Source organism: Salminus brasiliensis, chromosome 1, assembly GCF_030463535.1.
Source record: "Salminus brasiliensis chromosome 1, fSalBra1.hap2, whole genome shotgun sequence".
In the NCBI taxonomy this organism is placed as follows: Eukaryota; Metazoa; Chordata; class Actinopteri; order Characiformes; family Bryconidae; genus Salminus; species Salminus brasiliensis.
In genome coordinates, this window is record NC_132878.1 from 32,746,559 (window position 1) to 32,763,492 (window position 16,934).

The following is a 16,934-nucleotide window of genomic DNA, read 5'->3' on the forward strand; positions in this document are numbered from 1 at the left end:
TTGTCTCTAATTGCATTCAGCATGTTGGAAAAGATGCAGCGTCGCCTCTCTCGAAATAAGCACCTAGCCCATCACCCATCCTGCCCTAGTTTTCTGACTACCTAATTTCTGTTGGAAGTTGCTCTGAAGAATAAGGTATTCGGTCCACCTCCTGAAGGCCTAACCAATGAACCATTGGGAGTGTGTGGAAAAACTTCCCTACAATCTACTCAATTTGTAGTGCAATGAAGAACATTTGGAAATACAGTCCAAGACATGAGAAGATTTTACCATTTTAGCCAGTGTGTTGGCTCTGCCCTTGGTTTTCACTTTTCCATTTTCCTGTGCCTGTCATTCCTGGGACTGCTTGTCATTGTTTGTTTTGGTCTGTATCTACTCCCTAGTCCAGCCCTCTTGTATGCCATTGGTCATTAGTTTATATCGTCACTGTCCAATGAAATACATAAAAGTACCAAAATGGAGATTTTACAGGAGAAGGAACAAACTGCTTAACTTTCAATGGAAGTCAATGTAAAAAAGATTTCATTCCAAGTACTTTTAAAGCATTACTATTGGTCCATACATCAGGAAGTATTCATTAAGTGTACAGAGCAGCTACAGGGTTCAAATGATGAAGAAAAGTAAAAGCGGTCAAAAATGGAGAGACATGTTTTTTCATTGGACAGCAGCGATATGTAGTCTGGTGTTTGTCTTTGTAGAGTCTTTGTCTCTTGTTGCTTGTGTTTCATGCTGTCATAGATCGCACTTGTGTTTTATTTGTTTTTTTATTATTGTATTTTGCTAGTTTGGTTACCTTTGGCTTTGTTTGCAAAGATTATGGTCTGTAAAATGGTTAACAGGCTGGATTTGCTCCTTGTCTTTGAGGAGTAAGTGAGTAGATTAAGGGCAGCTCCTGTAATCAAACTGTGGGGTTACAACAGGCTACTTCCTGATGAATCATAATCTGGCAGAAGGAATATTTTGCAAACTGCTGTATATAAACAACAGAACACTTGAAGTCATGTGATAATACACTTGCTCTCATGTTGCATTGCTTAGTAAACCTAAATGTATAACCAAATGATCATATAATAATTAAACACCATCAACACTCATGAAGTAATGATCATGCTGCAAATATTTAGGAAAAAGCAGCCAGGCTGGAGTCACCAAGCTGAGTTACCAAGCTGAGTTTACGTTCCTCTGTGGTAAAAGGCCTGTTCCACAACTGTGTGAGATATTCTGGGATTCTGCACTGCAGATCACTGAGGCATAGAACAGCACACATAGTAGAAAAAGAGCTTTATTCTGTGTGGGGTTATTTGAAAAGGTTGATGTGATTTTTTCTTTTCTCATCGACACGTCTCAGGACTTGAATCGGCAGATTCTCTGCCATGGCTGAGACATACAAAGCGATCTGATCTACAAACACTGGCAATATACATTAAACATGCAGCTGGAATGAAATCAGTCCGTTGGCGTAGAACAAACACAGGGGCTGAGCCCGGAGAGACGCCGAGCTCTCTGGTCTCTGTAAATGTTCTAATCTAATTACAAAACGCTTTTAAAAACTGCTTGGATGGGTTAGACAGTGTGCAGGTTTTAAAAAATGAGCTCCATGCCTACATTCTTGAGAGTATTAAAGAGATGTTTCATTTGAGAGAAAAGCTTGAGGTACATTCATGATGATGCACTACATGCCCAAAAGTTTGTAAACACCATTTAGATATTGTGAAATCAAGGCTATTAAAAGGGAAATTGCCCTGCTCCCTTTTTTTGCTGAAGTAACAGTCTCTTCTCTTCTGGGAAAGCTTTACACAGGATTTAGATGATGTAACATTGCTGTTAGGAGCATTTGATTGGATTGGATTGCTCATGAGAGCATTAGTGAGATCAGGTGCTGATATCAGACGATTAATTATAGCCCAACGCTGGGGTACCTTATACCCCTCTTGCTGATGGCCATGGTATTCTTACACTCATGTACGCCATGTCAGGGCTTCACTGTATAACTGAATGTCAATGTCAGCAATGTGTTCACCTTGAAGTAGACAAATTCACTAATAGGAAGGGGCATCTGGGTACTTTTGGACATATAGTGTAGGTAAACAGCTAATCGCCCTCATCTGTGTCTACAGTTCAATCAAAGCTACTGTTATACTGGGACTATTAAGGCCTACTTTTATAGACAATGTCAGGGGAACATCTCAACTGCACCTCAGCAAAATGTTTCCTGGGCAAATAGCATGACTAGACACAGACAGATTCAATCTTTGGTTAAATGATGTGGGACGTTTCCATCTACCTCCTTACTTTTCAGCCCAGGGTTATGCTTAAAAATCAAATGTGTACAATTCTGTATTTACCTCAAATGTAGCCAGTCAGACAAGATATGTTTAGTGTCTGCTGTCTGCTTTATTAGTTTTGTACTGTTGCTGCTCGTTTATTATAGTTAATAGAGTCGAACAGCCCACCAATAAGCATTGTGCAACCTGGATATTAGTAGTAGTTTTAAAGTTTTGTCTCTTCACCCTAATATCATTTTGTGAAGTGTGGACCATGCTTGCTAGCTGAGGAGAACGGGCTTCAAGCTGATGGGAAGCCAGACCCCCCTTGCCAGGTAGAGGTTGCGTATTGTTGGACCATCAGGAGGAGCAGGGGCGGTGGGGTGTGAGTTTTCATCAGGAGAAAGAGAGGAGAGAGGAGCAGTTTTATAGTTTTAGTGCGTAGTAATGGGGAGGAGAAATTTGGGCATGATCCTTCCCACAAAAATGTTGTTATTACATAAGTCCATTAAGATTTAAACAAAATTATTCAATGTGGATTGGTGTGAAACCAGGGGTGGTGATAAGAACCATCTGTATGGCAAAATAGTCCACAAGGAATTGCCACTTCAAGCAAGCAATTACATCTTCAAAATGACTATGATATCAAACTGAAAAGACAGGAGTAGGATCCCTGGTGGGTTTGGATGGTGGAAATCCCATTAAACTTGAACTGTTTTTATCTCAATGAGACTTATGGGAGCACATGCATTATCAGGATTTTTAGTTTTGTGAGTAAAATTGCCATGGGAGTGTATTCAATATCTGACTCTAGAAATTTCATCCAACTACTTTTTAAATGCTGCATTGAGGTTTTACAGTACTGTGAGGCATTGCCATTAAGAATGTGATTTCCAAGCTTCACACAACTTCAGGCGAGTGTGTATTGATTTCGTTCATGCAGTTTGCTTCATGCTAACTGGCAAGTTGTTAACGTCCTTTACTTGTTAGCTACATTAGCCACGCAGTTCCAGTGCAAAACTAAAGGCACTTCAGGCCGACTACATTTGGAGCAAGTGGGGAAACTGTAAATCATTTTTTTTTTTGCTGAGCTGTCACATTTAGCTGTGTCTGGAGCTGAGCTAAGTCGTGTGTTATAGTTGTTTTGCTGAGGCGTGCTGACGTTCGTCCCCCAGACATGTCAGTATAGTGTCCATGTTTCTCCTCCTGCAGCCTCACTGAAAGCACACTGTGTGTAGAAGTTCACTTTCAGACAGGTCCCAGTGTGGAGAATATAAATTTATGATGATGCTCATGTGTACACACAAATACACACACACTCACATACACCCTCTCTCTCTTATAAAGTCCCCCAGAGGCGGCAGACTTCTTTTTATGTAACAGTAGGTCTTAGCCTGGCTACAGTCTCCCTTATTTCCCTTCCTCTCTCTGTGACAGGAGGGCGTGCTGTCACATCACATCAAACATCAAACACAGAGGAAATCATGGGAGCGAGCTTTCCACAAGCTTTTAACATCATCCTGCTGAGCTCCTGGAGACAGGATTGGGGGCCAAACCACTGCCACAGAACGTCGCTGGGCATTCCGTCCATGTGCTCGTGTTTTACAGAGGACATAGTGGGGGACCATTTGAAACAGCATAACTTATATTAGATGATTAGCTTAGCTACACTCTTAAAAAATAGAGGTCTCTGACGGGCTCTCCGCTTGTATGTACAGTTCAGAAAAGACATTTAATTGGTATGAATATGTACATTATGGGAAGATTCTTTAAATGGTAATTATACTACATTTGTCTTGTCTTTTATATCATCCACTCATAGCATTTGTACAAAAACATTGTTGGTAATATTAAATGAATGTCAGCAAAACTATTCTCTGTTCCGGTTTAGCAGATAAACGTTTCATCTTTATCAGAAAAAGTGCATTTACACCAATTTCTCCAAAGTCCTCCTAGTCCTCCTGCATTCCAAATAACTTACTAGATAGACCATCAGAAGCACAGTCATTGATGTAGTAAGTCAAGTGCAGAGGTGTGTGATTTGGGATGCAGCAAAAAAACCCTACCAGCACATTGAATAAGTGGAGCTGGACCAGGAAGAAAAGCAAAATGGCTTTTAAAGAAAGTCTGACACTTTTCAGCTTTTACAGAGAGAGACAGCCAGAAACGGTTGCAGTCGCTCCAACTGGAAAGCGCTCAGAGAGACAGGATCTCTCACCCTACAGCTCTAATGGAAAGAGCAAATAAGGTGCACAGAATTTTCTGATCAGTAAAATATGGGGACATTAGAGAAGTCAATTGTACAGAATTTAGGATATATGTAAAATTAGAGATGCCTTTATTATATACTTAATATTATATACTTTTATAAACTTTAAACCAAAATGCTAATCCTTTAAACTTAAAATCAGAAATTATGTAGAAAACAATGTAAAACTGAGTTATTGTCAAAGGGCACATAACAATTCTTTAGTAGTTAAAAACTGGAGCATTCAATGCAGTATGTAAACACTTGTAAAATACAGTGTGCTCTACAGTCTATAAGGTCTATATAAGCTGCAAGTAAATGTCCTTTTAATTCATGCTCACAAAAAATGTCTTAAAGTAATTTAGCTCTGCTAATTCATGCTAAATTAGCAGATTTTCAGCCTTAGCTTATTTCTGAGTGTGGTTTAATACAGTTCAGCCGATTGGAACAGCCAGAGCTCATTTACTCACCAGTCTTAAAGTCACCCACATAAAAACAGCCTGTTTAGTATGTAAACGTTAATACAATGAATTTCGGCTGTTTTTGTTACTTAAACCTGAACAAATATCATAAGTGGACAATAAAGACATCGAGAGTCACCAAATGGTATTTAAGTACTAATAACTCTCCCTTGTGGACAAGTCTGCTAAATGTGAGTAAGTGAGTAACAAGCTATGTATGTTGCAATAAAAACATATATGTTGCAAATTGGTAATAAATGTTATAACCTACTGGAAAGTCATTTAAGGTGCTAAAAAAACACCAGTTAAAGGTTAGTCCTATGGCATCACTCCAAAGAGTCCTTTTGGCACCTTTTTTTTTAAGAGTGAAAGCTAATCAGCTGTATTTAATAAAATACTGCTGTTTCATGATTTCGGCTTTGAAACAAATGGAATTAGGCTAATTAAGACTAGGTGGACGACTACTGTGCAGTTCAATCACAGTTAAATATACAGAATCCTGCAAGACCATATCAGAATCCCTCACTATTTCTCTACAAAGGCCACATCCTGGATTTGGCATACAGCGATGTAAATGATCAACACACGGACAAAATGCAAATCTGTGAGCTGTATGTTAAAGTCACACAAATATGAAAATAAAAGCATAAATGACATAACAAAGCAAACTTTTCAGTCTCTCTCATGTCTAGGAATTTTAGTGTAATCATAACTCTAGCATTTATGAATTAAATAATTAGACAATTGGTTGAAGACTAATAAAAAAGAGGCGGCTCTATTGGATTTGGCAAATTGACTCCAGTAGCTTTCTCTAGGTTACAGATATAACATATACTGATAGTTTGTGATCACATATAAAGTGGTTCATGCATGCACATATGTTGTATATAAGGAAACCTATAAAAGGTCAATAATAAAAAAAAAACCTTCAACCTCAATTTGGAGCAACCATTTTGGAGCTAAAATACAGTGTACTGTATATCATTCTAATGAAATGCCACTCTCAAACTCTCAAACTTTATCCTAACCTTTTACCAACTTAACTTCTAAACAATAATTAAAACAGTGAAAATGCACTGGAAGTAGTTGAGCATGGTAATATCATAGCAGTAACATACCAGAAAAACATTCAAGTAAGACTGAGTAATATCTCTATTGCCACTTTCCCTTTTCTTTGCATATACGTCCTTCAACATACCAATATATATTAATATCATTTGAGATTACATGCTAGACAGCATACATCAAAACCAGGATAAGACACTGCAAAGAAACAATATCATGTGAAAGCATCTTCACATGTTGATGATGTATGTAATGTTTCTCGTTAGGAGAATGCTTTATGGATATTCTGAGATTATTCAATCTGAATATTAATTATAGCAATTACATTATCTTAATGCACTGGTAGATTTGACTTAATTTCAGTTTACTTATCTTATAACATTTGACTTATTGCATGCATAAAAATGATAATTTCACTTCATGTTTTTTTTTTTCATTCTAGAATCATTTTACAACAATCTCATATTGGCTGAATTTAAAGGGCCTATTATAATGTCATAATCTTATAATAATTACATGTTTTTTTTCTGATTCACCTAACAACATGAAGTGAGGTTTTGGGCATTTATATAATTTTTTCCCCAACATTATGTTTTCATTGTGAATGCGCTTTAAAGACTGATAGAAAGTTGGACTGCCTTGTGTTGTGCCTCATTCAAAAAAACAGGAGGATGGATATACGCAACATTGTTGGCTTTTGTGACATAAAAATTTTAAAACAAGAAATTGAGGAAAAGTATGTATGGGCCCTTTCAGATGTTTTCACTTACCAAGAGTTTTCTAGATCATAACATGTGAAGGCCTGAAAATATCTAAATAGTAAATATGGATATTTCTAAGATATGTGATGTGATAGCATGGAGTGTGGAGTGTACAGGTAATTTCCTTGTGATTTGCTCGCAATCTCAGTGCTGGAGCCAGATAATGAGATGGGATGAATCAGGTGTGCTTGAGCAGGAGAAACTCGAAAAGCACCGGGATTGATAGCTACTGGTCTAAGAATATCCTGTGATTATTTTGCCCTGTTGGTTTCACTAGCAGGGTAACAAATCATGTATCCTATTCTATCCTTTTCAAAGACCCAATACTATTTCGATGTTGCCGTATCGTATACTTCCAAGTGAAACTGCTGCATGGCTGAGATAAGGCATGTAATACAAACAGAGTCTTGGTACTTTTAATGAGAAATGCCACTGAACTGGCTCTACAGTCATGTCTCGGTTTTTGCGCCTGTAGCCCACAGGGTGAGAAGAGGGTGCAAGTCAGACTATACTCAGTTGCCATGCTATAGTAACCATGGTAATCCTTGCTCGTTGCGGGGACTGGGACCTCTTTTTTTTGAGGGGGGGGGGGGGGGGCAAGAGGCTCAAGTCCTATTCCCAGATCACCATGGCAACAGCAGACCTCCTCAGACCTTAGGTGGTTCAAAGTTCAGATCTAGGCAAAACCCATCTCCATCTCCTGCCCTGTTTCCTTTCGGCCTGGGGTGCTTTGCCTTTAAAGCAAAGGTGGATGCACACATCCTTTTAAGGTGGATTGTGAAATATCGTTAAAACAAATAACCAAGCAGAACCAATCCAGAAATAGATCAACACATGCAGTGAATGTTCTTGAAGAGAGAGAGAGTGTGTTCCACAGTTCCATAGGAATTAAGGCACTTTTGACAGTATCTGACAGTAAAAAGCTGCAGGACTAAAAGACAGAACATTCTCTGGTCCAGACCTTCTTTCAGCAGACCGAAGCAACTGAAAAAAAAAAACTGTTTGGCCTTCAGAACAAGAAATACACATTCACCTTAAAGCTTTCCCAGGGCTGCAAGCAATGGCTCGAAGTCAGCTCTTAAATGAGTTCCAGTAGTGTGCCCTTTGTCTCTAAACAGGAGCGAGTAAAAAAAGGCAGAGTGAATGCAGTCCCATTCATCGCTGATATAGAGCGGCGTAGCAGGGAAAACAATATAACCTCTTCATCTGATGCAGACTCTGGGGCCTTTGGGCTCATTGGAGGGTTTCTCAAAAAGTGGGTGGGGGGTGGAGTCAGGGGACAGGTGTGCTGCACCTGTGCAGGTGGGCCATTGTCGTTACCTCTCAGGTGTGTAACTAATATTTGTCCTTAAACTGGGCTGGTGTGCAGACGTGTAGGTCCCTGAATTAGGAATCTGCCATTAGGAGTTGCGCTGGCACTGGACCTTCGTACCCTCGTAAATATTGGCTATCGCACTGAACACGAAGACATTTCTAAAGGCGTCTTTTGAGGATGTAAACAGATGACTACATTTTACATCATTTAAAGTCATCAAAAGCTGTCTGTTGCTAGCCGCCAAGATGACTAAGCTCTGGACAGTTTTAAATCTATGGCCAGGCCCAGTTAATGTCAGTCAGTGCTTTTTATGATGTTCACATTACAAGCCTTCTGTTTCACATTAGTTTTTGCAGATGACCCATATCTGTCATATATTATGTGATTTCTTTACATTATGGCGGAGCCAGAGGAACTAACATAACTTCTTCTAAAGAATTTAGTTATTTTCACATATCTTGAACAAATCAGCAATTTTACACTACTACAAGCTAAAGAAAAATAGAATTAAAGGTCAAGAATTTGAATGTTGGCCTTGCAATCTCTAAGCAAACTAACTTAAAAGTAACTAAAAAGTACCATAATCTTCTGTGGAACCAATAAAACGACTCCTGGCAATGTGTTGTACAAACCATGTAAGTACAGCATGAGCAATGATTATGAAATGTGTTTAATGGCAGGTATGGGTCACTCACTAATCAAAGATCTCATATAATTTGTACATATACCACTAACGTCCACGTCCAAGAAATTCTCAACTTTTGCCTGAACATTTTTGTAAATATTTTGCGATTTACAAGGAGCTCCCGTCCACTAGTGGTGCTGTTTTGGCAATTCACACATGCCAGCCTGTCATGTAGTCATGTAATTGAGAAAGCAGCAGCATCACAGCTACCTTCATTCTTCTTTTCTCAGTTATGGAGCTTCTAATAAAGGAATTCATGGATGGAAACTCCTGCAGAAACTGTAAGAATTTCACAATTTATGGTTATGGGTTAAGTTAAGGGTTAGGTTATGGTTCAGGTTAGCATTAGGTTAAATTGAGGTGTAGGTCCATGTGATAAAGATGCACAGTTTGATTTGGTCGTTTGACTTCAGCATGTTAGTAATTTGTGCATATACATCACACATTGGTACACATTCTTTTTTTTTTGTCACATATGTACAAATTCCTCTTATGACCAGGCTACACTCACAATACGAATGTGATCGTGACCTGTTCTGATAGAAAGATCTGATTTCGGCAGAGAACTGGAAGTGAGCAATAAGGCTTGTAATGAGAATATAGTCTTAGTCCTGTAAAAAAGTGTGTAAAGGAGCACCTACTGAGCAGAGAACAGTACACACTGCCACAGTAAACACAGCACTCTCTTTTCATTCCTGACCCTATTTTCATCATCTGCTCCCTCATTCACAATCCTCCCCACTTTGTGATCTCCTCTCGCTCACTCTCTCTTTCTCTCGCCTCATTATTTTCTCCTTTTAGAACCATCCCCCTCTCGCTATACCCAAACCCTCAATATGTTACTGAAAGATCACATTTACACAGTTTCTTCATATTTACCAAATGTAGTGGATCATAAAAGACATGTTTGCTGTCTTAAGATTCTTAAGGCAAATATATTTTGGTGTCTGTTAAAACAGTACTGATATGCATTGCTTGTATCTGACTTGACGTGAGATGACATGACTGAGAATCTTGAGCTGGGAACATTTTCAGCAAGATAAATAATAGATAGTAACTATGAATGAACACTTAAGCTACTATCAAATTTATAGAAATGTGTTAAACTTAACAGTATTTTAATCCGTTAGCAAGTACAGTCCCACCAGTGGGATCTGCCATGGCTGGTCCCTGGTTGGATCGGTTCCGGCCAGTAAGATTGGGATGTTGAGTGTAGAACGTTCAGCTTTGAACATGACGCAACAGCTGTACTTCCACTAGTTCATCTAACCAGCTTACCCCAGCTAACAGCGTGTCTCTTCAACACTGCCGAAACACAGCAACACCTGTGTTATTCATTGTAAATGTGACATACTGGCCATGTCACTCCAGTGATATATTTCCCTGGTTTACGCTAAAACAGCACTGAGAGGTTTTGCTGAATTTTTCTGTTCCACCTTAAACGGTGCAGAGGCATAACTCTCAGAACATAACTGCAACAGTGTTTTAAGGTGGAATCAGAATTATGCTGTGAGATCTGCACATGACAAACTTTTCACATTCTTTATATCTTTAAAATGGTATTTTATATCAGTCAGATCCAGTGAAGTGTTATCAAAAGTGTCAGCCGTAAAGAACGGCTGTTATAATAAATGATACCACAGGATTCTTAATCGGGCCTTGTCTGTACAGTTACTGCCTGTAGATTCCCCTCATTGTTCTACAGATGATAGACAGCTGCGTTGCTGAGTAACGGTCAAGTATTGGCTTGAACTCCCACTTTGCTTGTGCCAAAATAACTCACTCTGTGCGGACACTACTGAAAGGGATAAAGCTTAATTAGCAATATATAGACAATTCAAGCTAATTGTAATTACTTGCTTTTATTGAAATGCCATGGAGGTGATCACTAATAGTGTGATGTGTAGACAATATGTGGCCTTGAAGCCTGAAAGCCTGAAAGCCCATTTTGTGATTTAGGTGTGCAGGGCTATTTAGTGGGGAATTAACCTCATAGCTAACTGAATCAAACTCCAGACATCAAACATGTCTTACCTGATCCACTACACTCCAAAAAGAAGGGGACTGTGTATATTTGACTTTTTTCGCACACCTATCACTTTAATATACTTGTAAGGCTTACATCCCATCCGTTTCTCTCTCTTGCTCTCATTTGAAGTGTTCTATAACAGCGATGTCCCGGCGGTCAGCGGCATACTCAGGACTGAGGCCGTTCATGAACAGACTGCCATTGCGGGACAGGGGGTAGGAGGGGTATGCCTCCCTCTCGTCCCCCAGGTTGACGGACAGCGTGCGCTTGCCCATCTCTTGGTTGACTGGTGGGTTGTTGAGGCCCAGCTCGGCCGAGAGCTTGCGCTTGATGGAGGCGGCGCGCTGGAACTTGTCGTAGATGTCGACACTCAGCCGCCGGCGAGTCTCTTTGAACTCAGCCGAGACGTTGGCGGTCCACTCTGCAGCGTGCGCTCGGAACTCGCCCACCTGGGTTGGAGACACACAGAGATGGATGTAGTAACATTATCTAGGAATTCTTGCACCACAGTATTCTTGAACAGCCTTGAAGGAAGCTGCTCTAGTCCCTTCTCAGATGGACACTGGGCTTACAGCATGGTCAGAGAGGGGGTCATTTGGGTGACTATATGTTTCTAAGTTCTCTCTCCCTCAAAAGTACAAGTACACCCCTTCTGAACACAAAGAAGTGAAGTAGTGTAGTTTATTATATACATATTATATAGATATTATTGTAGAGGTTAATTGATCCACTGTGGTGCATTAACTGCTCTGTACCACTTGCCAGAGTCGTCGTTCTCCTCTGGCTTTCAATGGACCATGGGGCACCAGTATTATACTGTTGGGAGGAACTCAATGCGTGAGTAGTGTTTATTCTCGGTACATGTTCACTATGGTGGCACTAGAACACCTGAAGTTACAAATTCTGAGACCAAACCCGCACACTACCCTATTATCATGCCTTTCTGGACATTAGTGAAATTGAGTCCTTTGCTTATGACAATTGTATTGCCCTCTGCTACAACTGACTGGTGTGCTCGCTTATTTACCCATGCAGCAAACCCTGTGACATTGCATCTATGACGTCCTGGGATGGGTTCATGCCAAACCAGGGATAATAGTCTGTTACGACTGTGACAGTGGGCGAAGGGTAATACAGAGCAAGCAATGCACCACAGTGGACCCGTTAACCTCTATAATCAACACCTGCCGCCACCTAAACCACAGCCCATGCCACGTTTTGCTAGTGTCATCTGAGCCAAGAGGGGGGTTATTTCCACTATTACATAGGTTGTCATAATACCCTGATATGACTGTGTATATATTTACATTACATTTACATTTATCTGTGTATATTCACATTCACTGTTCAAAAGTTTGGAATCAATGTTCTCAATAGTATGAAGCTGGAATATATAAAAGTATTCTAGTGTTAGGCCTGTACAATCGGTACCTTCTCTTTTAAGAGTGTCCAGAAACTTTTAAGAATGTCCAGAATGAATGGCTCAGAACTAAATTGTAGTAAAATTAATTACCACAATTTATTAAGTCTTGATTTATTAATCATTTAAAAGTAGATAACATAAATACACATAAATAATTGCAGTTTATTAGAAATATTAAGCAAATTATCCTCAATGTACACTTTTTGTATTATACAAAAAACATGCAAACTGTTGGTGTAAACAGTCGTGTAATGTAAATAGGTCAGCTGTAATGCTGCTGAACAGATGTGATAGTGTGCAGATGACCGACAGGAATTGAATCAAGTGAAGGAGATATTTGGGGTATCATGGAGGGGATGACTTGAAGTCACTTGAAACTAATGAAGTGACATCAGATATAGCAAGGTCTACATCTGCTCTCTCTCTCCCTATCTCAATTTCTTACACATGCACATTCACAAATGAAATGATTCTTATGCAAGAACCTTTAAATATACACACACTGTTCACTTGTAAAGACAGCAAACAGGATGAGAAAGTGAGAGAGAGAGAGAGAGAGAGGGAGAGAGAGAGAGAGAGAAATCTGATTTTAGCAGAACTGATTTTGATTGTTTGTTTGTGTGTGGACAAGGATAAAAATATAGTACATGGTACAGTGGGAAATGGTCATGTTAGAGGTATGAGTTTACACCTGTGTATGTGTGTATGTGTGGCCTACACTCTTTTCCATTTTCTCTCTGTATGTAATGAATATCTCTCATGGCCGATTCGCACAGGAGAGGGAGGCGGTTGCTAGGTAACCTGGCGACAGGTGTGATGGTGACTGGGTTACTTGGCTGTGTGAGCAGTTAAGAGCTTTTATCCCACAGGGGCATCGTGTTCATCTGTGATCATCTGTGCTCAGGGTTTTTCTGTGTTAGCCCTTGTTCATTGAGCATAACGCACACCTAGGTGTAACAGCAAGCCTCATAAATCACTAAATATGTATATTTATGCTCAGTTTATCGGCGAGTGTCAGGTTTGCCCATGGTCGATCGGGAGCAAACCATGTGTGTCGCAGTCCTTTTTGACAGCTGAAGGATTCCAGTGACACTTATTTGTCTTCATTTGTTATGGCTTGTAACTAGAAATCTACATATTAGTCTGAAAGCTATAGCTGAATAAGCATGTGACAAGTCATTTACTGTAGCTTGGGGAGAACACACCTCTTCTTTCGTTTTCTTTGATATGACCCGGAACCAGTCTCCGATCATGCTGAGCACTGCGGCGAAGTAGGCCAGCCCCACCAGAATCCAGAACCAGACCACTGGTTTATAGTAGTCCTGATACTCCATCTCAGACCCACCTGAACAGTAGTGTGAGAGAGAGAGAAAGAGAGAGAGAGAGAGAGAGAGAGAGAGAGAGAGAGAGAGAGAAATGTCTTATATTTAATAATGATTAAACATTTAAGACAATGAGACAATGCTAAATGCCAAGAGCTTCTTTTAAGTCTTTTATAAAACAATGTCTTAGGCATCAGGCATCATATCTGTGACCATTTCATATGATAGCTTTAGAGGCAGCTCTTAGAGACTTTAAACCCAGCGGGGGACCCTCAGGGCCTTCAGAGTTGGCCTAATGGATTTCTGGGAATTTCTTAAGGGAATATCTTAAGTTTTGATTCCTTTTTATTTCATTTAATTCAAATCATATTTATGCTTAAACTCTGCAAGATTACAGCACTAGCCCTTTTCATTATTAAATATTGGTGGCAAGAAAAGAGCTGAAACTGAAAATTGTCCAATCAGAATTGGTTTTCTTAATGGTATCTGGGTAGATACACCTAAATGAGCTCTTCCATTGGTTGAGATTTAACAAGCAGATGTGAAGGCCTAATGTTAGGAATTTACAGAAAAATCAATCAATTACGTTCAGTTTTCCAGTGGGTTGGAACAGTTTCATCTAAATAAAACACATCATTTAATGACTTCTAAAAGTCACGCATGTCACTGACTGTGAAGTGGTAGCATAACCAGTTTTAATCAGTTGTTCGAAATGGAAAACGCTGTTTACACTCCAAAGAAAAGGCATGTACATGTCTGTAACAAACATGAAATCCAGCTTTGCATGTATGTGTTTATTCTAAAAACAATGTTCAAATGCATTGCCCTTAGCTTTGTGCTAGCATACTACTAAAATCCCATATTAGGGCTAGCAGAAATGTATATTATTTTGGTGGATAGGGCAGGACAACAGTTGCGAGAAATGTTTAATGCTGCGTAACCCAGAGTCATATCTGTGTAAAATCTGTTTTTATTACTCTACTATGTGAACCCACATGATTCGTTCACTGTCAATGTGTCTTCTGTATCACTTAAAAGTCCAGAAATGCATGTGTAAAAAGTATACTTCTTGAGGGGCGACTCAAAGCACACATTCTACTTCCTGACTGCAGGGGGAGCCCAGGAGCAAGAAATACAAATATGCACATAATGCTGCTTTAACTACAGCGCAGTGCACCAAAAATAGAAAAGTGGTGTCTGTCTAAAAATGACACACTACATCAGACACCTCTTCATGCCCTGTCACTAGCAGCTGGTATGGACAGCATCCCTTATTATAATGAAAGACTAAGGTAAACATAGTCTCTAAGAGGCTTGATCTGTTATCCAACACTGCTTGCCAGGTGTCCTGAAATCTCCCACACTTCCAGCTGCAATTCTACTCTCTGCCTTCAGTTTGATAAGAATGCTTTTTTCCAGCTGTGTGCACATGAGGGGTTTGGCAAAGGACACTGAACAATCTCTTGAGGCCACTGGATTAGTCCGAATTGCTTTATGCAACCAAATACTTGCTCCAATTCAACTGACATCTAAGACAGGAAATGGATTGTTTATGCAGTATACCACTGGAACAAGAACGAAAGTCCCAATGATCAAACAATATGAAAACGTTCTTTAATGTACTGCCATTATTGTTTGCCCTCACCTGCCACAAAATCTCCGAAACCAATGGTCGTCAGTGTGATGACAACAAAGTAGATGGCCTCGAGGGTGCTCCAGTCCTCTATGTGCTGGAAGATGATGGCTGGCAGCGTCACAAAGAGCAGGCAACCAAAAAGGATGAAGAGAACTGTGGAGATCACACGTATTTTCGTCTGGCTCACGTTCCATTTCTGCAATGCAAGAAGAGATGGATGGATGGATGAAGTGATAGTATAGATGGATAAATGAATAGACCAATGGATGAATGGATAGATGGATGGACAGAGAGTAGCATGTATGATTGGGGCATGGGAATGAAAAATGGATGGATAGATTGAGTGGAAGGATTCAGAAATGGGTTTGTGGATAAATGCATGTTGCGGAAAGATGGAGAAATGAGAAGAAGGTACACATGAATTGCAGGTTTGAATAAAGCAGTAGATAAGGCAATAGAAGAAAAATGAAACTGTACACTGTAAAAACTGTATATTGTTGAACGGGCAAAACAATGATTATATAGTCATAGACTGCTATGCTATGTCACTTCTTCCTATTTTTAGACACAAATCAGCAAAAGAGACATATTGTCTGGTTCCATTCACCACTACTGTGAACTAACTCTGACTCTGTTTCTCTAGAATGAAGTATTTCACATCAAACCCATCTAAATTAGATGTTTTGTGACAGTAGTCAGTTAAGCCCCAACTGTTTAATGTAGTCCCTGTAGTTACTGAATAATGTACCTTAGTGTGTAATAGGCCTTTGTAGTATTTTACTATTATATTCAAACTATTTTAATATAATAATGTTATTGATTTTTCATGAACTTTATTTAAATATGGTTTGGTGATCACACACAAATTGTACCTTTATTCTTATCAAAGAAACAAAAAAAAATATAGCTGTAGAAAAAAGTAAATGTTGAAGTACATCAGATTAGCACAGGTGTAAAAATGAGTGCAGAACCTAGGTGCACTGTCCCTCACTGTAGTATAAACACATACAAAATAAGACATGAATGAATCCACATTAACTACATAAATTATACATACAGTCTTGCACTTTTTAAAATGTACTGGGTCATATATATTCTCTGAAATGTTTACATTGTTATTATTACATTGTAATAATAACATAATAAACATGCCTATTGTGACAAACATATAAACATACATGTTAATTCCATAGAAAAACAAGATTTAAAAACCAATAGCATTTGCAATATTTTTATGTTCACCTACAAAAAGATTTTGACAAAAGAAGTTACCTAGAAATTTTTAATTTTGAAATATTTGTCATTATGAGATTATGATTAAGAATATTATCAATATTAATATCAATAATATTTTTTCACATTTTTTATTGTTTCTATTTTTTACTTTGAAATTATTTTTATATTGTTCGAATATACATGTGGCAATGTCATAATGATAAATCGGAGGTATTCTGACTAGATCTAAGATGACTTTGCTTACCAATATATATTATTCCGCAATTTTGTCATTTCGTGTCATTTGATATGTTCTACCTAAAGACTCTGCTAATATTTTAAGCAAAATAGGTACAGATTTTCATTTATGTTTTGAAAGTTTCAGTGAGTTACTGAGGAGGTATTTAAGGACAAGACGATTGTTTTCGCTTTGCTTGTTCTTGACTGTCCCCCTGAGTGCTGTGAAACCTCCTTTTATATGAGTTTATTCTGAGTTGATATTCTCTTTTA

At 38.9% G+C, this 16,934-nt stretch overlaps 1 protein-coding gene across 1 annotated transcript in view; it reads right to left on the bottom strand.

The window, feature by feature from the left end:
- Nucleotides 1-1,266: 1,266 nt before the first annotated feature.
- Nucleotides 1,267-16,934, bottom strand: part of kcnk2b (potassium channel, subfamily K, member 2b) — a 55,881-nt gene continuing 40,213 nt past the window's right edge. Inside the window, exons 5-7 of the mRNA XM_072677988.1 lie at nucleotides 15,219-15,405; nucleotides 13,457-13,596; nucleotides 1,267-11,277 (exon numbers count right to left, since the gene is read on the bottom strand). Of these exons, the coding sequence (XP_072534089.1) occupies nucleotides 10,948-11,277; nucleotides 13,457-13,596; nucleotides 15,219-15,405 (657 nt within the window). The 3' untranslated portion in view covers nucleotides 1,267-10,947. The remainder of the gene's footprint in view (nucleotides 11,278-13,456; nucleotides 13,597-15,218; nucleotides 15,406-16,934) is intronic.